This window comes from Volvox carteri, assembly GCF_000143455.1.
Source record: "Volvox carteri f. nagariensis unplaced genomic scaffold VOLCAscaffold_44, whole genome shotgun sequence".
Taxonomy (NCBI): Eukaryota; Viridiplantae; Chlorophyta; class Chlorophyceae; order Chlamydomonadales; family Volvocaceae; genus Volvox; species Volvox carteri.
The window spans coordinates 884,815-906,932 of NW_003307587.1; the positions used below are offsets into that span (position 1 = coordinate 884,815).

General features: G+C 56.1%; 1 protein-coding gene across 1 annotated transcript; it reads left to right on the top strand.

Moving 5' to 3' along the window:
• Positions 1–450: 450 nt before the first annotated feature.
• dyhA (flagellar alpha dynein) lies at positions 451–21,941 on the top strand. The gene is made up of 36 exons (XM_002954583.1): positions 451–571; positions 646–767; positions 1,130–2,838; positions 3,060–3,347; positions 3,731–4,619; positions 5,067–5,384; positions 5,566–5,796; positions 6,010–6,240; positions 6,359–6,604; positions 6,807–7,052; positions 7,184–7,312; positions 7,476–7,709; positions 7,934–8,047; positions 8,251–8,439; positions 8,660–9,112; positions 9,312–9,648; positions 9,784–10,112; positions 10,301–10,620; positions 10,879–11,184; positions 11,284–11,650; positions 11,878–12,219; positions 12,374–13,381; positions 13,552–13,722; positions 13,924–14,084; positions 14,324–14,468; positions 14,610–14,930; positions 15,103–15,311; positions 15,444–15,670; positions 15,786–15,928; positions 16,176–16,352; positions 16,607–16,858; positions 17,120–17,389; positions 17,681–17,917; positions 18,274–18,683; positions 18,911–19,181; positions 19,390–21,941. Exons 3-36 carry the CDS (start codon positions 1,343–1,345, stop codon positions 21,316–21,318), a joined length of 12,996 nt encoding a protein of 4,331 aa, XP_002954629.1. The 5' UTR covers positions 451–571; positions 646–767; positions 1,130–1,342; the 3' UTR covers positions 21,319–21,941.
• Positions 21,942–22,118: the final 177 nt, after the last annotated feature.

The window sequence follows — 22,118 nt, forward strand, 5'->3', positions numbered from 1 at the left end:
GTGCGAAAAGTGTCAGCCCCTGTTTCACGTATCAGTATTCTTATCTTTACAGTTCATCACAATGCCATCTCCAATCGGTGGAGCTAAATTCAGGCGATTCAGGTAAACCAAAACGCCAGTAGTGACTTTGCTCCGTACTTGTACGACTTAGAGAACTTCTTCCTCCTTTGCCAAGAGTATGGCAAACCTGGGACTTCGCAGGTATCGCGGTTTAGACTCAACACAAAAGAGAAACGTGATAATCTTATAAACTATTGACGTAGAACTTTTTCCAGCTGAACCTTGTAGGTGACGTTACTGAAAGGGATAAGCGTGCTTACTTTTAAGGTTTCCACATGAGTTATTGAATTGTCGAGCGGACAAAATGGTACGCAACTGGGCCCCCCTGCAGATGTGGACTAGTCCGCGGTCACCGTAGTCGCTGAGCATCTCTAGCTTTTCCTTCCCTTGCAGTCCATCTTTTGGGAGGTTCCCGTTGTACAAGGGGAAGCCCCTTGCCCCCGTTCGGGCCACTCATTTACAGTGCTCGGTGAACGCTTTATTCTTTTTGGAGGATGCGGACGCAAGGACGGTACGCACAGCTAGTTGCATAGATGTGCTCCTGTAAGATTGTCGATACCTATTCTCTTTACATGGCAAGCGTAGGCAAAGCTGCTGCCTTCAACGATTTGTATGAGCTTGATACAAGTGATCCCGATGAGTACAAGTGGAAGGAAGTCACAGCCACCAACCCACCACCCCCTCGCGCTCGCCATACGGCAATTGCGGTGAGGAATTGTGATGAAATATCTTTGCGGGGGGGGGGGGGGGAAGGGACCGGTGTGTAGGGGGGGAAAGTCGGGTTGTAACTTCAGGAGCGGCCGGATCCGACTAAGGACGTGCACAAAGCCAGGGGCTTAAGCGTTACGTTAACCGGGTGTTCACTGCATAATACGCAATGGTTCGCCTATAAGGGCTCCTGCATCTCATCCTGGGGGCGCATTGTGTGCATGCTGGCCCAGCCCTTTATAATATACCTTATGTACTGTATCCATGGCGCGTTGGCGTCCGATTGCTAACTTCAAACCACCCGCTACCTGGTACGCCTTTTCCCTGTCTCTCCTCCACCATGCGTGTACTGATTCCTTAGCTTGACGACAAGCGGCTGCTGGTGTTTGGCGGTCTCAATAAACGGCTCCGCTACAACGATGTCTGGGTGTTTAACTACGAGGAGAGAACCTGGACCGCTGCAGATGTTGCGGGCAATGCGCCAGAGCCCCGGGCGCACTTTACCGCAACGCGGTTCGGCAACAGGGTCTTTATATTTGGCGGCTATGGCGGCAGTGGCCAGGTCTACAACGAGATGTGGGTATTGCGCATCGGGGACGAGGGCTTCCGTTGGGAAAACATCACGGAGTCACTGCAGGGCACCGGCCCCACCGCGCGCTTTGATCACTCGGCCTTCATCTATCCCGTGACACCCAACTCGGACACTTACGACAAACTGCTTATTATGGGTGGCCGAGATCTGAGCCAGATGTACCAGGACAGCCATATGCTGGATCTCAATCGCATGGCCTGGGAGAACGACACGCAGCCACCGACACTGCCCTACGAGATCTGCAACAATGTCTGCGATGGCATTGAGAGCGTGCCTTATCACAAGGTCTTCAGCTTTGGCGGACGCAAGGGCATGATGCAGTATCTCAACACCGTTGAGGTCATGGACTGTGGCAGCCAGATGTGGTCCACGCCTCCCGTGGACCACGGGACGCCGCCTGTGGGCCGTGAGGACACGGCATGGGTGTTTGACGTAAAGACTTGCTCGCTGCTGATCTTTGGCGGCTGGGCCAACCGATGGCTGGGTGATCTGCACAAGCTGAACGTGTCACCCATCATCGGCCCGCCTTACGCGTGCACAGGAATTCAGCCAGAGATGGGTCCGGTGTTTGGCTCGACGGATATCACAATCCGCGGCCTGCGCTTCCGCGATGGCAGGGTGCAGGTCAAGTTTGGGCTCAGCGAGAAGAACGAGGTCATCGTCGATGGCATCTACGTGGACCCGGAAACAATCCGCGTGCAGACGCCCAACTACGAGCAGTACGGCGCGCTCACCGTCGACGTGCGCGTCTCCATTAATGGCGAAGGCTGGACTGTCAATAAGATTAAGTTTGCATATTTCGCCAACACCGCTGCCCGCAACTGCATTGCCTACGGCCCGGGCCTGCTTGCGGAGACGCTCTCCAGTGTGGAGGTGCCTTTCATTGTCCAGGCAAAAGATACACTGAACGACAAGCGCACGAGTGGTGGGGATATTTTTAAGGTCACTGTCGTTTCTGCCGACGGCAAGTACGAGGGCGTGTCTCGTGTACGCGACCTTAACAACGGCCAGTACGAGGTGCATTACTTTGCACCCACGGCGGGAGTGTACAATATCCACGTCTCATTCAACGAGCTTGGCACCGCTGACTTCGTGCCAATCCGCGGCTCGCCGTTCTCGGTGCGCTGCGTGGACCCGTGGGTCAGGCCGCGCATTATGGGCACCGCCCCGTCGAAACGCAAGGGTGTCACGCTGTCCACACTGGGGAATGAGCTGGTATTGTATGGTGGCGACAAGTCAGGCGTAACGATGCTGCAAACGGAGCACACAGAGTGGCGATGGAGCCCCGCGGGGGCCACGGGCGCAACGCCACCGGACCGTACCATGCACTCCACGGTGGTGCTGAGCGACAGCGAGCTGGTAATATTCGGTGGCATCGACTTGGCAGACCAGAACGACCTCAATGATGTCTACTATCTTCGCAAACAGAGCGACGGCTGGGTCTGGAGCCGCCCCGCGGAGAACCGGCCGTACATGCGGTGGGTCCAGAATTTGAAACGAGACCTTTTGGAGTGGGACCAGTGCTCCTTGCGCTGCTGTTCCAGTTGTGCGTTGGTCGGTGGGGATACATGCCTCTGGGTTTTGCCGCAAAGGGGCCTCCAGCCGTTATGCCATGTCATGGCATTATCTCAAAGCGTTTTGTAAATTTGCAAAATAGTGCTGGGCCATAATCCTTCTGGCTATGCTGCCCTGCTTACAGGCACCCTAAGGGCGCTGCTGCGACGGACGAGGGGGCTGAGGATAAGGCAGTAGCGGGCGAGGCTGCCGCCGCTTCTGGCGGGGAGGCTGCGGCAGCCGGGGAGGGCTGTGCGGGTGATGGAGCCGACGAGAGGCCCACCAGCGCTGGTTTGGCGCCCGCTGCACCCAGCACTGAAGCGGCTCAGCAGGCCCACGAGCTTCCGGTGGCTGCGCGGAACAACGCCGCTGCCGTAGTGATTGATAAGGACCTCTACGTCATGATGGGCGACCATGACGGCGACGTGATGTTGTAAGTTCTGGCTTGGCTTCCCCTTGACCATGTCACTGGTCATCAGGACTTCAAGACTGGCTTAGGTGGGAGAAACGTCGGGGTGGCACAATGGTTCATGCCTGCACATGAGGAACATAATGTGGCTGGCCCTTGAGCCACCGGCTCGTATTACCCATTGCACCCTTGGAGGTTAACGCCACTCAAGGTGTAACGCACATGCACACTCACACAGTGGGGTACATACAAAGAATTGAAGCGCGCAGCTGCTGTGACCGTGCTTCTACGTCTGCAATGGTTAATGCTATAGGGCTATAACCCTCCGACGGTCCAAGGCTGTCGCCAGCTTTAAGGCTCAGGGACCCCCTTTCCCATTGCTCGTCACCCTTTGCAACCCTGTGCAGCGAGCTGGCCATGATGGACACCTCCGATCGCCAGGCCGCCAATTGGATGGAGCCCATTCTCAAGGGCGACATCCCGGAACCTCGCAAGACCGCTGCTGCGGCGGCAACTGGCAACCGCATCGTCATGTTTGGAGGGCAGCTGCTTAATGATGAGGCTGAGAGTGTCGTGACGGGCGACCTGGTGATTATGGAGGTTACCGGACCCAACAACATCCAATGCACTGTTAACCCACCCACGGGGGGCTTGCACGGCGTACCGGCGCCACGCTATGGCGCTGTTATGCGCGAATTCTCGCACGGCAAGGTTTTCCTTCACGGCGGCCTTGACACGGAGGGCAAGCCGCTGAACGATGGCTGGCTATTTGACGTTATGGCCAATAGCTGGGAGCGCGTCTACCTGGGCGCATCTGACGTTGTATTGCCCACTGGCAGCCTTGCCACACTGCTACGCAATAGGATTGTGCTGCTGTCTACAGCGTCCGGCTCGCCGAAGTTTGACCTGGTGCAGTACCTTGACTTCCTGGAGCAACGCGACTCGATGACATTTACGCCGAAGATGCGCGTCGCCACGGAGGCTCTTCTTAAGAACCTGGAGGAATGGGTGGATGTGCAAGCACATGGCATGGAGCTTGCGCGCAGCCCTGAAAAGCTGATCAAGGACTTTGAAAATGGGCTCCGCAAAGTCATGGACGCGCTGTACCAGGTCAAGAGCCAACGCGCCAGTACTGACCTTCTGATTGATCAGTTGCACGAGGCGTTTGCGCAGCTTGCCCGTGACAAGGTGCCGGGCGTGAACAAGATGGAGAAACGCCTTGAGGACGCTGCACACAAGTGGGACGAGATTAAGAAGGCGCAGCCACAGGTCAAGACGGACGTGGAGCCAATCCAGGTTCGTGCGTGTTGCTGAGGGACTGGGGTGGCGGAAGTTTGGATGGGCTTTACCTAAAACCAAGGCCGGCCTTTAAGAAGTACGCCACCTGATGCGCACCCACGGCGCATTGCACTCGATGGGCCACAAACATGGCTGGGAAGTGCATGAGGGCTTGACGAAGGTCCAGCTTCTATGGGACGACGCTCTTGTGCTTAAACTTCTGATACCGCCATGACGGACAGTCGCTCTGGGCACGGTAGGTGTAATGCATTACCGGCGGTACGTGGCTGCACACGCAACCCTTAGACGTCGTTGGGCTTAGCTGCACCGTGGTTACTTACATAAGCTTGCGCTGCTGGCATGACATGTGCACGCGGAAAGCAATTAAATTATTAGCCAAGCCAGCACGAGCACATTTAATACGGATGCGCTGAGTTGCATACCCCCGTTGCTTGCACGTAACAGGCTCAGAAAGGCGAGGATATCAAGAAGGAAATTGAGGTCTTTGCGGCAAAGGTGCGCAACTATCGCTCCGGCTTCCGGACGCGCGCGTTCTTTAAATTCAGCACTGGCTTTGATGCGGCGTACCCGGAGCTGGACGCTGCAGCGCGCGAACTGGCGGAACTGAAGAAGGAGTGTGATCGCCTGGAAGAGCTGGCCAGCGTGTTTGAATTCCCCCAGCTTACGGAGCCGGTGATCGCATCTATCAAGGAGACGGTTGAGGACCTGGTCATGGTCAAGGATGTGTGGGACACGGCCGTTCTTTGCGAGCTGCAGTTCCAGGTGTGCAAGCCTGCCATAGTCAGCAGGCGGGAACAAAGGGAGGCGGTCTTTAGAGGATAGGCTGTATTTGTCATTAAAGGCGCGGGTTGGTTGCCCGCTGCAAGCTCTGGCCTGGGTAAAGGTAGCATCACCTTCCGAGGACTTGTTGTGGGCCTTCTCACGGTAGCTACTACGTCTGCAGGACTGGCGCCAAACGCTGTGGAGCGATATCCGGACCGACATTATGGAGGAGGGTGCCAAGCAGTTCGTCAAGGAGGTCAAGGGCCTGCACAAGAAGGTCCGAGATGAGGACGTGTTTCGCGGAGTGGACCAGACCGTCAAGAATTTCCTGGTGTCAGTGCCGCTGGTGGCCGACCTGCGCAGCCCTGCGATGCGCGACCGCCACTGGGAGCAGCTTATGTCCACCACCAAGGTATGCATCCCAGGGTTGCCTGGCCATTGCGCCAGTCCCATGCTCCCACGTCCAACCTTTTATTTGTGGCCTATTTGTGCCCTGCTTGACGACGTCCTATAATGTGTGGAGGAGTTTGGATACCCTTGGTGGCTTTCCTTCTGCTCTATCAGCCTGCGGCATATCATCGTTTACGATTGTACTGAAGCGTGCCATGCCGGCTGCCGGTTTCAGGTGACGTTTGATGTAAAGGACCCCAATTTCAAGCTAAACGACCTGTTGGCCCTGGAGCTGCACAAGTTTGAGGAAGAGGTGGGCGAAATCGTCGACCGTGCACAGAAGGAAGAGAAGATGGAGGTATCTCTGAAGCGTCTAACGGACACTTGGGCGCGCGTGGAGTTCCAGTTCGCACAGCATAAGGACTACCCTGTCTACACCATCAGGATGGCGGAGGAGGACTTTGAGGTGCGCCCAGCGTTCATCCCACCTGGCCAGCCTGTCGCCTTGTTGGAGAAGAGTTGTGTTGTAGGTTTGTGTATTGTGTCCTTGCGCCAACCCGTGCTTTGCCGTTTTTTTCCAACAGGCGCTGGAGGATAACCAAGTGCAGGTCCAGGGCATGATTGCTAACCGCTACATGGCCACGTTTAAGGACGAAATCCTGGGCTGGCAGAAGAAGCTCAACGACGTGGCGGACGTGAATCAGATTATGGCTGAAATCCAGCGCACTTGGGCATACCTGGAGTCCTTGTTCATTCATAGCGAGGAGGTCAAGAAGGAGTTGCCAGAGGCGACGGTCCGCTTCGCCAACATTGACACTGAGGTCAAGAAGGTGGGTGTGGAGCGTTGGCGGTGAAGGGCGTGGAGCGTTGGCGGTATTCAGGCGCCGGGATTGGTGGCCCATATGGTAAACTGCTGGAATGTCTAAAAAACGGCTTAGGAAATGATGCAACATCTCTACGTGGGCACCAATTGGTTCACACTTGAATTTATCAGACACCAACCCTGACAAGCTGTTTTTTCTCTAATGCCAGGTGCTGGCGGAGTTCAAGGAGATCAAGAACTGCGTGGCGTGCTGCCACCGTGAAGGCCTGTACGCCAACTTGGAGACGCAAGAGCGTGAGCTGGAGATATGCAAGAAGGCTCTCAACGACTACATGGAGTCGAAGCGCCGCGCCTTCCCGCGCTTCTACTTCGTGTCCGCTGCCGACCTGCTCGATATTCTGTCCAACGGCAATAACCCTGTGCGCGTCCAGATTCACATGAATAAGTGCTTCCAGGTAACACGAATGACAGCCCATGGCACGTTTATTAAACCAAAGAGTTTGACTCCCTTTGGTTGGTGTGTTGTTCCCTTGCCTTGACTGCGTTGAGATCGACTGAACTGCTGTCCTGTGCTTGCTGCCCGTAGGCTATTGACAAGCTTCGCCTGGATTCGGAGGAGGTGGTGCCAGGCCGCCGGCCGACGGGCCTGGGTATGGAGTCCTGCGTCGGTATCGAGTATGTGCCCTTTTCGACACCGTTACCGCTGGAGAACAAGGTTGGTTGTCCTCGCCAACCAGGCTGTCCAAGTATGGCCCCTTTCACAGGGCACCATTCCGCCAAAAAATAATGTTTCGGGGCATTGTGCATGGAATTTTATTGGACCATAGTGGACGGCATCTTGCTCCTATGATGACCCTGGTGTCTGTACTGTGCTTTAGGTGGAGGAGTACATGAACGACATCATCGTCAAGATGCGCAACGAGCTGCGCATGGTGCTCAAGGCGTCGGTGGAGGACTATCCCACCAAACCGCGCGAGCAGTGGCTGTTTGACTGGCCGTCACAGGTCATCCTGGTGGTCAACCAGATTTTCTGGTGCATGGAGGTGGAGCAGGCGTTCGTGGAGATGGGCAAGGGCGACAAGGACGCGATGGCCAAGTACAATGAATTCCAGGTAAGCCGGTTGCCTGGGGTGGGGGTGGGCGAGTGCACATGGATGCTGGCTGGAGAAGGAGAAGGCCATGCTGCAGGGCTAGACCGACATGCTGCTGATGCAGCTTCTGCATAGGTAGATTCGGCAATCGTTAAGCCCTTAACTCCAGGCTGTACCTACGACCCGGATGCTAGGATTGAGGCGCTATCAAGTCCCGATGTCGTGCCATGACTTTATATGCGCAGGTCAAGCAACTGACTAAGCTGATTGAGGTGACACGCACGGACCTGTCAAAGCCAAGCCGCCAGAAGATCATGAACATGATTACCATCGACGCACACTCCCGTGATATGGTGCTGGTGAGTGCAGGACTGTTGGGGCCCCTAATGCTACAGAGACACGCAGCTAGATCACACCTTTTGCCCATAAACAAAATATATTCAACCGGTTTTGCTTCTACTGGAATGGCACGATTACAAGACTTTGCATCTCTTGATATCAGTGAGCCAACGGGGCAGGAGCCAACGCCTCTGCCATTTGTTCGTTGCAGGCAGTGGTAGAGGCCAAGGCCGATCAGCCGGATTGTTTCCAATGGGTCAGCCAGCTGCGTTCATACTGGGACAACGAGATTATGGATTGCCGCATCCGTATTTGTGACGCGTCCTTCCCCTACGGCTACGAGTACCTGGGCAACGGCCCGCGCCTCGTGATCACGCCGCTCACGGATCGCATCTACATCACGGCCACACAGGTATGAGCATCCCGCACGTAAAGATATCTCGCGCCCCTAGTGCTTACAGACATTACATGGAGGGCCATGCATATCAGTTGTTGTACTGGAACCCCACGTTGGCACATATGGTGCGCCTCCTAGTGGTAGGTATGTACGATTTGCCGTTTGTTGATCTCTGGTGCTCGCTGCCGCTTGCCCCTGCCCTCCTTTGCTACTTGCATCGACATCATGCACTCAGGCGTGCTGGCTGTCTCTGGGTACCGCCCCTGCTGGCCCTGCCGGCACGGGCAAGACGGAGACCACCAAGGATCTGTCGGCCCAGCTGGGCAAGTCGGTGTACGTCTTCAACTGCTCTCCAGAGATGGACTATCGCACCATGGGCGACATCTTTAAGGGTCTTGCTGCGTCGGGCTCCTGGGGCTGCTTCGACGAGTTCAACCGCCTTGTGCCGGAGGTGCTATCCGTGTGCTCAGTGCAGTACAAGTGCGTCACTGACAGCCAGAAGCGCAAGACGATGTTGCCAGGCCGCGGGCTAGAGTATGTTAAGGACGGCGTGAAGCACCCAGCGATTGAGAAGTGGTCATTCATCGCGGCAGATGGCGTGGAGATGCCACTGGAGGAGGGCACGTCGGCGTTCATCACCATGAACCCTGGCTACATTGGCCGAGCGGAGCTGCCCGAGTCGCTCAAGGTAAGCCTGTGCAGCTTGCAAATGGATTGGGCTCGATACAAATATGGCAAGCTTCTGCCAAATTCCGTGTAAAAGTCACAGTCAGGCATAGTATTCGCACACGTCATCCACCCCACTGCGAAACCATGACGATGCGGCATGTCCTTCCTGCCTGACGTACATGCCACCGGCCCCGCGCTTGCCGCCTGTGTGCCTCCAGGCCCTGTTCCGCCCCATCACGGTGATGGTTCCCGACCGGCAGCTGATTATGGAGAATATGCTCATGGCGGAGGGCTTCGTCGAGGCCAAAATGCTAGCCAAGAAGTTTGCATCGCTCTATTACCTGCTGGAAGACCTGCTCAGCCCACAGAAGCACTACGACTGGGGCCTGCGTGCAATCAAATCAGTGCTGGTGGTGGCCGGCTCGCTGCTGCGTGCGGAGGCGGGCCAGGTGGAGGCGGACGTGCTGTTCCGCGCTTTGCGCGATTTCAACATCCCCAAGATCCTGGCGCAGGATATGGTCATCTTCATGGGCCTGCTAAACGACCTGTTCCCAGGTGTGTTACAGTATTACTATGCAGCACCCTGTCGAAGGAAGGTGCCGTTGCCCATGCTCAATTGTGCTTTGCCAGGCGCAATTAAGCTGTACTGGACTCAGTTGCTGTGTGCCTGCCTTCATCCCGTACATGTAGGCATTGACCCGCCGCGTAAGCGCGACTTGGAATTCGAGGAGGTGATTGTGTCCACCATCAAGGAGATGGGCTTGACGGCAGAGGATGACTTTGTGCTGCGGGTGGTGCAGTTCTCGGAGTTGCTGGCTATCCGGCACTGCGTCTTCCTCATGGGCCCCACGGGCACGGGCCGCACTGAGTGCTACCGCGTGCTGGCCAAGGCTATTACCAAGGGCTGCAACAACCCGATCAATGATTACCTGAAGATGACCAACAAGAAGAAGGTCGTCATCCGCGACATCAACCCCAAGTCCATCTCCACATATGAGTTGTACGGCCAGGTCAACCAGGTGCGTCTATTGCGCTCGGCATCTGCAGCTTCTCGCTAAAGTATCCCTGAGCCCCATAGCCATGGGTGCGTGCTGCTTTCCTTCGCGCGGTTGTCCCTGCGATGTGTTGTGTGCCCATCCTCACGGAGATCCCCGATAATGATAATTACACACCTTTGGCCACCTGGTTCGTCCTCCAAATATCCCAGGCGACCCGCGAATGGAAGGATGGTTTATTGTCGTACTACATGCGTGAGCTGGCCAACTGGCCCGGCGACGATCCCAAATGGCTCATGCTGGACGGTGACCTTGACGCCAACTGGATTGAGTCCATGAACTCGGTCATGGACGATAACCGCCTGCTCACGCTACCGTCCAACGAGCGTATCCGCGTTCTGCCGCACATGAAGCTAATTTTTGAGATCCGCGATCTCAAGTTCGCCACACCCGCCACCGCCACGCGCGCTGGTATCCTGTACATCTCGGAGGGCCAGCAATGGCACAACATGGCCATGTCCTGGATCAACAGGTGCGTATAAGGGCCCAAAAGGCGGTGGAAACGAATTTTTTCCATTCGGAGGAGCGATTTGCTGCGGGATTGCCAACTAGATTGCCAGGTATTGATGCCATGGTCAACGAGGGGGCCGACCGCTAGCGTTGCCCCTCGCAGCAGGGTTGGACCTCCCTATGAATTTATATATGCTTGTATACATTCATCCAGCATCGCTCGCATGCATACCATGCTTGATTTTGCCACGTGAACGGCTCTATCCTTGTACGTCAACAGGGTCGTCAAACCATACGCGGAGCGCGCCAAGTGGAAGGACCCCACGCTGCCGATGCAGTGGCTGCGGGACATGTTTGAGAAGTACATCCCCACGACTCTGCTGGAGATGAAGAAGAGCTACAGCCACATCACGCCTCTGGCACAGATGAATTTCGTAACGACGCTCGTCAATATCATGGAAGGGGTCTTACGGCCTGAAAACTTATCGAATAAAGCTGACCAGAGCCTCTTCGAGATGTACTTTGTCTTTGCGATGATTTGGGCATTTGGTGGAGCACTCGTTGAGAAAGACGGCATACCTTATAGGTGAGGCTCAGGTTTGCACTACCGGCTGCAAATTGGGGTGAGTGCCCCTGAAGCCTGCCATGCTGGCGTAACCTTCGTTCCCTCACCTTTGATGTGCAGGCGGAACTATGACAAATGGTTCAAACAGACTTGGACGACGGTCAAGATCCCAAGCAAAGGCACGGTGTACGACTATTTTGTCAATCCCAAGACGCAGAAGTTCCAGCCGTGGGTTGAGCTGGTGACGGACATTGACTACGACGGGTCGCAGCCCATGTCCACCGTGTTCGTGCCCACTGCGGAGACAAGCAGTTTGCGCTTCTTCCTGGACATGATGGTCGACTTGCGCAAGCCCATCATGTTTGTGGGCGGCGCCGGTGTGGGCAAGACGCAGCTTGTTAAGGGCAAGCTCAGCAGCCTTTCTGAGGATTTCATTTCGCTGTCAATCAGCTTCAACTACTTCACGGATGTAGTCTCGTTCCAAAAGGTGAGACGAATGCACTGCATCCCACACTATGACCATGTTTCCGTCGGCGTAGCCATTCCGTGTCGGCAGTAGAGTGGCCTGGGGTTCCTGTTGTTTTTCCAGTATGAAAAGCAGCTGCGGTGGCGTGCATAAATGTTTTGCCGTTTGTTTGTATTTTTGGTGCAACTGCATGCACCAACGAAGTCGCGCGGCTATCGCGCTAATCCTGTTTCTGTATGCGGTGTCAGGTCCTGGAGAGCCCGCTGGAGAAGAAGGCAGGCATCAATTACGGGCCGCCGGGCACGAAGCAGCTCATCTACTTCGTGGACGACCTTAATATGCCTAAGCTGGACTTGTATGAGACGGCGATGCCCATCTCCCTGATCCGCCAGCACTTGGGCTGGGGCCACTGGTTCGACCGCACCAAGCTGACGCCCAAGAACATTAACAACACACAGTACGTGGCGTGCATGAACCCCACTGCCGGCTCCTTCATCATAAACCCGCGCTTACAACGCCTGTTCATGACGCTGGCGGTGGACTTCCCGGGCCAGGACTCACTTATGAAGATCTATGGCACGTTCCTGCAGGTGCGGACAATGCTTGTCGCGTATTGAGCTTTGAAGATTGTTCCATCCTTATAAGTTAGACGATCAGGTGCCTCCAATGACATGAGCGCGCCACTCCTCACCCCTCTTTGGCCCCCACCCTTGCCGGAACCCGTTCCATGTAATCATATTCCAGGGCCACCTGAAGAAGTTCAGGGAGGAGATCCAGGACATGGGCACCAAGATCTTGCAGGCTGCCCTGGCGCTGCATGACAAGGTGTCGCAAACGTTCCGCAAGACCGCCATCAACTTCCATTACGAGTTCACGGTGCGCCACCTGGCCAACGTGTTCCAGGGTCTGCTGATGTCCACCCCCGAAGCCTTCAACTCACCCGTCAAGTGGGGCAAGCTGTGGCTGCACGAGTCGGAGCGTGTGTACGCTGACCGTCTTGTCTCGCTCTACGACCTGGATGCCTACAACAAGGCAGCAGTTGCCATCGCTAAGAAGTACTTTGCCGTCACGGACATTGACGATTACTACAAGAAGAAGGACCCCAAGCCGCTCATTTTCTGCCATTTTGCACGCGGCCTTGCGGACAAGGCATATGATGAGGTGCAGGACTACGCATCGCTATTTAAGATTCTCACGGAGGCACTGAACGAATACAACGACACCAATGCCGCCATGGACCTTGTGCTGTTTGAGGACGCCATGAAGCACGTGTGCCGCATCAGCCGCATCGTGTCGAACCCGTCCGGCCACGCCCTGCTTGTGGGTGTGGGTGGCTCCGGTAAGCAGTCGCTTGCACGTTTGGCGGCGCATATCTGCGGCTACATCACGACCACTATCGTCATCTCCGGCTCCTACTCGATGAATAACTTCAAGGAGGATATCCAGAAGATGTATCGCCGCGCCGGCGTCAAGGGTGAAGGGGTCATGTTCCTATTCACAGACTCACAAATCATTGACGAGCGCATGCTGGTGTACATCAACGACCTTCTGTCTTCGGGCGAGATCCCGGACCTATTCCCACAGGAGGACAAGGATGACATTATAAATGCACTGCGTTCGGAGACCAAGAGTCTGGGCTTGCTGGACACGCCGGAGAACTGTTGGGGCGTGTTCATCCAGAAGGTCAAGACCAACCTGCACATGGTTTTCACGGCCTCCCCGGTCGGCGAGAACTTCCGCGTGCGCTCTCAGGTAGGTAGCATGCATCGTCGACATATACAGCGAGCAATTTTGGGGGATTTGCTCCTAGCACAGAAATCTCACACGAAGGCGTCAGCCTCGGATTACCGTATTCAAAGTCCACCTATTTACAAACATCCCACGTGGTCACCTCATCGGCCCCACCTGGTTCCGTTCCGTAGCGCTTCTTGGCGACCGTCACATCAACCGTCATCGACTGGTTCCAGCCGTGGCCCGAGAGCTCGCTGTTTAGCGTGGCCAAGCGCTTTCTGGACGAGGTGGACCTGGGCGAGGACACCGTCCGCAACGCTGTCGTGGAGTTCATGCCGTACAGCTTCCAGCTCGTGAATAAGGTAAGATGCAGGGACCTGCTTGTGGGAGAACTTGAGATGTGTAGGATAGACGCGTACGAGCTCAACAGACGGAGGCATGTTTTTTCATCGCGGCTGTGTTCGCTGCTGTGTGTCCAGAGAACATGATCGGTAAACTTGTTACTGGGGTGGGCTGGCTGGCTGACAAGGGGTCCCACTGCACGATGTCCAAACACAATGCAGGTGTCTATCAAGTTCCGGGAGACGGAGCGCCGATACAACTACACGACCCCGAAGACGTTCTTGGAGCTGATTAAGCTGTACAAGAACGTGCTAGCCGCCAAGCGCAAGGGCAACCTGGACAATACAGAACGCCTGGAGAATGGTCTGCAGAAGCTGCACAGGTGGGAAGGCGAGGAACTTGCAAGCTCGGTGCTGCCTTCAACCGACGGTGGTCATGTGCTTGGCGGCTGAATATGGAAAGCAACCGGGACTGACAAGGCCCGTTGTGGCTGCTGGCGTGCTGTGTTTGGACATATCGATATGCATCCCTAGTCATCCCACAGCTTTCTTGGAATGTGGAAGAGATCCTTACAGCGAAATGTGCTGACTACTCTTGTCCCATTGGCTGTGCTACATACAGGGTGCAGGCGGATGTGGACGTGCTGGTAGAAGAGGCCAAAGTCAAGGCTGTCGAGGTGGAGAACAAGGTCGCGTCCGCCAACATCTTCGCGGAACAAGTCGGTGTTGAGAAGGAGAAGGTCAATGCGGAGAACGCTGCGGCGCAGGTACGTGGCTGCTGAGAGCGGCACACTAAGAGGGGGCCTTATGGGCCCGCTCCATTAGTAGCGCAGGTGGCTTCTTACGGTCTTGTGTTGGATCAGTCACCCGTTCTATAACCCTCATTCCATTCCGTGACATGGACGCAGATTGAGGCCGAGAAGTGCGCGGTCATCGCAAAGGAGGTGTCTGAGAAGCAGGCCAGTTGTGAGGCCGACCTGGCTGCCGCCGAGCCGCTGGTGGCGGAGGCCATGGCTGCGCTCGAGACGGTGACCAAGAAGGATCTGGGTGAGGCCAAGTCTCTCAAGAAGCCACCACCAGGCGTCGACGACATTACCGCCGTGGTCATCTGCCTGCTGGACAACAACCCCAAGGACAAATCGTGGGCGGCGGCGCAAAAGATGATGAACAACGTGGACAAGTTCCTCGAGCGTGTGAAGTCATTCAAGACCGTTATCGATGCCGGACAGGTGCGGTTGCCGAAGCTGGTACCTAGGTTATATTGTATGCTCTCCCTGCTGTCAGCACTGCGGTAAGTTGTTTGGTGCCAGAGTTGGCCTAAGGTCGCTGTTGCTGCCTTTCGCAGGCTGTGCGTCTCGAGCTAGCCTTGAACTTTTCACCGACTCTGTGTGTAACGTACAGGTTGCACGCAAGACGGTGGATGCGTGCCGGCCATACCTCCAGCTTGAGCACTTCAACCGCGAGGCCATCGGCAAGAAGTCGGCTGCCGCTGCCGGTCTGTGCGAGTGGGCCATCAACATCATCAAGTACTATGACGTCGTTCAGGAGGTGGAGCCCAAGCGTCAGGAATTGGCTGCGGCCAATGCAAAGCTCGAGGAAGCCAACGTCACGTAAGCAGCTGCTGGGGACTGGACTTAGGAATGTAGCCCCGGCAAAGCCGATAAAAAGCAGAAGAATCCCCACGGCTTGCCGTCATCCTTTGCCGTGGTTTGAGCTTCGCTCTTGCCTCCCTCTTTTTGCAGGTTGGCGGCCGTGCAAGAGAAGGTGGCCCTATTGAACGCTAAGGTCCAGGAGCTGGAACAGCAGTTCAAGGAGGCCAACGACGACAAGGAGGCCGCCATCCGCGAGGCGGAGCGCTGCCAGCGCAAGCTTGAGCTGGCCAACCGCCTGATTAATGCGCTTGCATCTGAGGGCGAGCGCTGGGCGCTGACCGTGGAGCAGCTGCGCAAGAATTACGAGGTGCTGACTGGTAAGCCCGCTGGATTGCAACGTGGTCATGTGTATGCTTGCGAGTTGGCTGGAGGGCCTGCGGACCGCTGGCAGTGCTTGCTCGTGTTGCTGAATTTGCTGGGTCTTTTTTGCAGGCGATATGCTTCTGGCTGCGGCCTTCGTGTCGTACGCTGGCCCCTTCACTGCCAAGTTCCGCGCGCAGCTGATTGACGACTGGATCCTCTTCCTGCGAGAGCGTCATATGCCCATGACTGAGGGCATTAGCGACCCGCTGAAGGTAAGCACGGGAGGCGCGTACATGGTGGCCTTGTGGTGGTGTGTGGGGACTTGCAATGAATCCTCCCCTCTCCGGTTGTACTTCCCTTGCCGGCACACACACGTGTTCATGCCATGGCCACTTCATCTACTTCGCAACAGCCTCTCGGTGTTCGCGTTAAGTCTCACCTGCGTTATTGCCTTCCTAGTATTCCTGGATGTTGTGCTCTTGTGGCTTGACCGTGTCCCGGGCCGTATTATAATTGCAGGTTCTGGTGGACGATGCGCTGGTGGCGGGCTGGATCCGCGAGGGCCTGCCGTCCGATCCCACCTCCGTCCAGAACGGAACCATCCTGACTAACTCTGAGCGCTGGAGCTTGATGATGGACCCGCAGCTCCAGGGCATCCTGTGGATCAAAGAGCGTGAGAGCAAGAACAACCTACAGGTGTGTTTTGGGACGACCGTTGCGGTCTAGAGCAGTATGGCAAGGCCCAACCCGGAAATGGCATGGTTTCCAGACTACCTAAGGCATCCTGCTTTGAATCACGAGTGTGCGTTAAGCTAACGCAGCATGTAGTGTCATGTTGTGCATCTAGTGTCATGTTGTGGGCTTATGAGCAGTCTGAACGAATACACCGATGGTAGAACTTGTGCGGCGCCTAACCACCTGCCATCACACAACACCTTTTCCCTTTGTAGGTCACGCGTATGGGCGCCCCTAACATGCTTACCGTCATGGAGCGCGCTATTGAGAGTGGCCACAGCGTGCTGATTGAGAACATGGGCGAGGCCATCGATGCGGTGCTTAACCCCGTTATTACGCGCTCCACCTTCAAGAAGGGTCGCTCCCTTTATGTCAAGCTGGGCGACAAGGAGTGCGAGTATAACAAAAATTTCAAGCTCTTCCTGCACACCAAGCTCTCTAACCCTCACTACCCGCCTGAGATTCAGGTGAGTATTATAGTATATCAACAGAAAAGACATTTGTAACCTATTTCGACCAAAGGGCTGGCAGCTGGCAGCCGCAGCCTGTCTTTCCTATTGTCTCTTGTCCAAACACTTGATCCCTTTGGGTACCAGTACCAGTACCATGACGCCATCCTGTATCCATCAGAAATCTCTGTCGTTGTCTTCCCCTATGTACGCCGGGTTATGCCACATCTTAACTCTCTATCATTCTCTGCCCTTCCAATTCTCCTACCCACCCTTCAGGCCGAGACGACGCTGATCAACTTCACGGTGACAGAGCAGGGTCTGGAGGACCAGCTGCTCGCGCTGGTGGTGAACAAGGAGCGTCCCGACCTGGAGGAGACCAAGACGCAGCTCATTATCCAGAACACAGAGTTCACCATCAAGCTGAAGGAGCTGGAGGACGGGCTGCTGCTCAAGCTATCCACCGCAGAGGGTGACATCACGGAGGATGTGGCGCTCATCGAGTCTCTGGAGGATGCCAAGAGGGTTTCCACAGAGATCAGCGAGAAGGTAAGGGAATTTCGTAATCGCGCCGTTTAGCCAGGCAATCGCTTTCTAATTGTATTGCCCGCTGAGGGAGCTGAGAGCCGTCGTCAATTTGAAGTCCTGCGGAATGGGTGGGTGGGGTAGGAACATGCATGTTGAAAACACCGCTTAAACAGGAAGCAACTGTAAGGTGCGATTCGTTTTTTTTCCTGGGGTCCAAACAGCATTGCTATAGCTCTTGTATCGATGCTGTGACAGCCGTCTCTTGCTGAGGTATGTGCACGTGGTGCGATGTTGGGAATCGGACGCACACAGGTCAAGGAGTCTCGTGAGACAGAGCAAGCAATCAACGAAAACCGCAACAAGTACCGCACCGTGGCGGCACGTGGCGCCATGCTGTTCTTCCTACTTAACTCTCTGAACAAGATCCATGCCTTCTATCAGTTCTCACTCAACGCCTTCGTAACGGTCTTCAGCCGTGGTCTGGACCTGGCACCGGGTGGACGCAAGAAAAAGCCACAGCTGAAGAAGCAGCCGTCGCTACGTGACCAGGTACGAGCGCGGCTCCACTTCGTGGAATGTCTTCCTGGTATTGCCCTGGGCCTTCGTGACTGGACATTATCATAAGGTCCCCGGAGAAGTTCATCCTCCCCTCGTACACATTAGTTCGTATTGATTTCAGCACTAGATGCACAACGACTGCCCTTTCCCCGGAGTCGAAACCACTGTGCCATGGCCAGTGAAGCCACAACGAACCAATGCGGTGACGGCATCGCACGCCCCAGTGAAACAGTTTTGGCGGGCCCTGCTCTTAAAAGCAGCACTTCTATGCTTGCATCCCGTGCCGGCCGTTCAGCTCCTCACTGACCTCCATTTTCTGTCCCCCGCATTTATCCCTGCGTCCGCAGCCTATGGATCACCAGACACTGATGGAGAAGGCCCGCCGCAGCAGCGGTGTGAGCGAGCGACGCTCGAGCCAAGAGGGTATCCCTGTAGTGGAGGCGTCTCAGACATCGCTGCCAGACTCACAGAACGGCCGCGGCAGCCAGGGCGGCGACGATGACGAAGAGGAGGAGTCGTTCAGCATGAGCCCCGAAGCGCTGGAGGAACGGCTGATCAGTCTCCTGGAGACGTGCACATACACCGTGTACAACTACACGCGGCGTGGCTTGTTTGATCGCGATAAGCTTATTGTGCTCAGCCTTCTCACGTTCACCATCTTGCTGCGTAGCCAGGCAGTTGATGCATCAGAGTACGAGGCGCTGTGCCGCGGCATGCGCAATCCCACGCCGCCACCCATCACTGATGACCTTAGCCGGTGCGTAGTTGGGGTGGCGAACCGCCTACATGTTTGCCAATTGCAAGCTTTGGCCTTAGCTTTGTACATTTGTTCCTTGCCATGGCCTAAGCGCCACGCCTACTAAATCACCTTTACCAAGGCATTCGAATGGGAAGTAAAGAGGCAAGCTGCATGCTGGACGACCGCATCCGTTAATGTATTTGCCAGTGACCGCAATTGTTATTTGTGCACTTTGGAATCTGCAGGTGGATGACGGAGTCGCAGTGGTCGGCGCTGGATGTCCTGACGGCGCTGCCGTGTTTTGCGCACCTGGCCAAGGACATGGAGAAGAACAGCGACGACTGGTACACCTGGTGCAATAATGAGGCGGCGGAACGCGCCACCATGCCCGGAGATTGGGCACGCCTGTCGGAATTCCGCCATCTGCTGATCATTCGCGCGCTGCGGCCTGACCGTATCACCAACGCACTTCAAAACTTCTGCGAGCACATGATGGGCGCTGCGTATGTCAACCAGGTGCGACGATACGGGGAAGGGTAGCATGGGACATGGTAGCATCCGGCTGTCATGCATCCGTGACTGGCGGGAAAGCGTCGGGATCCGGGACCACATGCTGTACAGCTCCGGCCTGTAGCCGCGGCAACGCGTAGATGGCAACAGACATGGCTGCACACTGCCATCCTTTCCTGTCCCTCACTGGCCCTCCCCTGATTCTCCCACACAGGATGCCTTCTCACCGGCTTCTATGATGGAGGAGTCCTCCTCGGCGACTCCCATCTTCTTCATCCTTTTCCCCGGCTACAGCCCCAGCAAGGAGATTGAGGTGTATGCCAACAAGTCCGGTTACAGCGTGGCGAACGGCCGGCTATGCCTCATTTCCATGGGTCAGGGCCAGGAGGCGCCGGCAGAGGCGGTACTGGACAAGTACACTCGCGAGGGCGGCTGGGTGTTCCTTGACAATGTGCACCTGATGCAGGGCTGGATCCCAAAGCTCGAGCGCAAGCTGGAAATTGCGGCGGAGACTGCACACCCCGACTTCCGCTGCTTCTTCTCTGCGGAGCCCATCAATGGTGCGCCGCATGCCAAGATCATCCCGGAATCCATCCTCCAGACTTGTATCAAGATCTCTAACGAGCCGCCCTCGGACATGAAGTCGAATATGCGCCGCGCCTTTGCAGCCTTCACCCCCGAGCAGTGCGAACGTCCCTCAACGCCAGCCAAGCGCGTGGCCTTCCGCGCCATCCTCTTCGGCTTATGCTTCTATCACTCCCTCCTGTTGGGCCGCAAGAAGTTTGGTGTGGGTATTGGCACAGGCTCGGGGTCGGGGCTGGGTTTCTGCCGCGGCTACTCGTTCAACATGGGCGACCTCACGACCTGCGGCGACGTGCTGTACAACTATCTCGAAGCGTACGAGCAGATTCCATGGCGCGACCTGCAGTACATGTTTGGCGACGTGTTCTACGGTGGCCACATCACTGATGGCATGGATCGCCGCTGTTGCAACACCTATCTTGAGGTTCTCATCCGGAAGGAGATCCTGCCGGTTGGAAACCCGGAGGATCCGGCCACCTGGGAGGCACCCACGCTGGAGCTGGCGCCGGGCTTCCGTGCACCCGTGCCGACCGACTATGCTTCGCTCAAGGAGTACATTGAGACCAGCCTGCCGGCAGAGAGCCCCGTGGTCTACGGTATGCACCCCAACGCGGAGCTGTCACTTCTGACCAGCCTGGGTGAGACGCTGTTCAAGACGGTGGTGGAGGTGACCGGCGGCGGTGGTGGCGGTGGTGGCGGCGGTGGTGGTGGAAGTGAAAACTCTGTCCGTACCGCATTGGAGAGCTACAAGGAGCGCCTGCCGGAGCCGTTCAACATGGTGGAGGTGGAACTTCGCGTTAAGGACAAGACGCCGTTTGTGGTGGTGGCATTACAGGAGGCGACGCGCATGAACGCGCTGCTGATGGAGATGAAGCGCTCCATGGAGGAGCTGCAACTGGGTTTGGACGGAGCGCTCAACATGTCGGATAACATGGAGAAGCTGGCCAAGGGCATTGCATCGAACTCCGTCCCGGAGCTGTGGATGAGCTGCATGTCGACACGCGTGCAGGAGGTGTACACGCTGTCGGCCTGGTACGCCGACGTGCTAAAGCGCTACGAGCAGCTGGCGGCTTGGACGGCTGGCGACATTATCACACCCGCATCGGTGTGGTTGCCTGGTTTGTTCAACCCCAAGGCCTTCCTCACCGCGGTCATGCAAACGTACGCCCGTGCAAACAAGCTGCCGCTCGATGTGATGAAATTCATTACGGAGGTTACACGCATGACAAGCCCGGAGCAGGTGGCCGAGCCGGCGCCGTTGGGTGTGTACGTACACGGGCTAGTACTGGAGGGCGCACGATGGGACCGTGAGGACGCCTGTCTGCGCGACTCGAAGCCCAACGAGTTGCACCCGGCCATGCCGGTGCTGCAGGTCAAGCCCGTTACGGCCGATCAGTTCAACCTGGAGGGCTACTACGAGTGTCCTGTGTACACGAACATGCAGCGTGCCAATGTGTACTCGCCCATCGTGTCGACGTTCACGTTGCGCACGCAGGAGCCGGCCTCTAAGTGGGTGCTCGCATCCGTGGCGCTCCTCCTGCAGGATGACCTTGCGGCGTAGTTAAGCACATGGGGCGGTGCGGTTGGCGGTGCGATTTTGGCGATGAATCGTCTGTGCATGCTCTGTTTTTGGTGATGTACACGATGTTTTTGCTATATCTCATTTGCGTGAGTGAAGCTGTGTGTTTGGACGTTAAGTACAACGCCCTGGTTGTTTGCGCATATCAGAGGTAGATTGGGTGTCGATCTTGGCGCGACCGAATGGTTCAATTGTATCCTGATGGAGAGTGCCGTGTGGCAATAGTTTTACGATCTGTGTGTTGTCCCATTTGAGAATACCACATGCTTGCGGCACAAATGCTTTTACAACCAGATGTATTGAATGGAGCGAACCCTCGGTGTTGCTGGTCTCTGTAGCCTACCGAAAGTGCGTTGATGGATTTCAACCGGCTGCATGGGGGCTGCAGCGCTTGCGAGCATATAGGGGTAACACGTGATTGCCCTTGTTCGGAAGGACGTCATCGGCCACGCAACTGCGTGTACTGTACCACCCTTTATTGAGCTATTTGTGCGTGCTATGGACTGGTTCGGGCTTACGTGGTCTCGATTGTTGAGGACAAATTTGCACAACTGGTTCCCTGGGGAGGCCTCCAGTATAACATATTGTAATAACATATTGCCTTGATTCACATCCGGTTGGAGGTGATTTTCCCCAAGATCCTCAAACTCCGTGACGCATTAATCATTACACAAGTTCGATTTGGCACACCCCATGTCCTGTGCGACATACAATGATAATCTATAATGGTACGACAAAGTGACTGGGCCCCCAGGTACCAGGCACCGATAGACGTTGCAGGT

Coding starts and splice junctions, on each gene's coding strand:
- dyhA (XM_002954583.1), top strand. CDS start 1,343: ATGTGGGTATTGCGCATCGGGGACGAGGGCTTCCGTTGGGAAAACATC. Junction 4,620..5,066: donor CGGACGTGGAGCCAATCCAG/GTTCGTGCGTGT, acceptor TGCACGTAACAG/GCTCAGAAAGGCGAGGATAT. Junction 5,797..6,009: donor AGCTTATGTCCACCACCAAG/GTATGCATCCCA, acceptor TGCCGGTTTCAG/GTGACGTTTGATGTAAAGGA.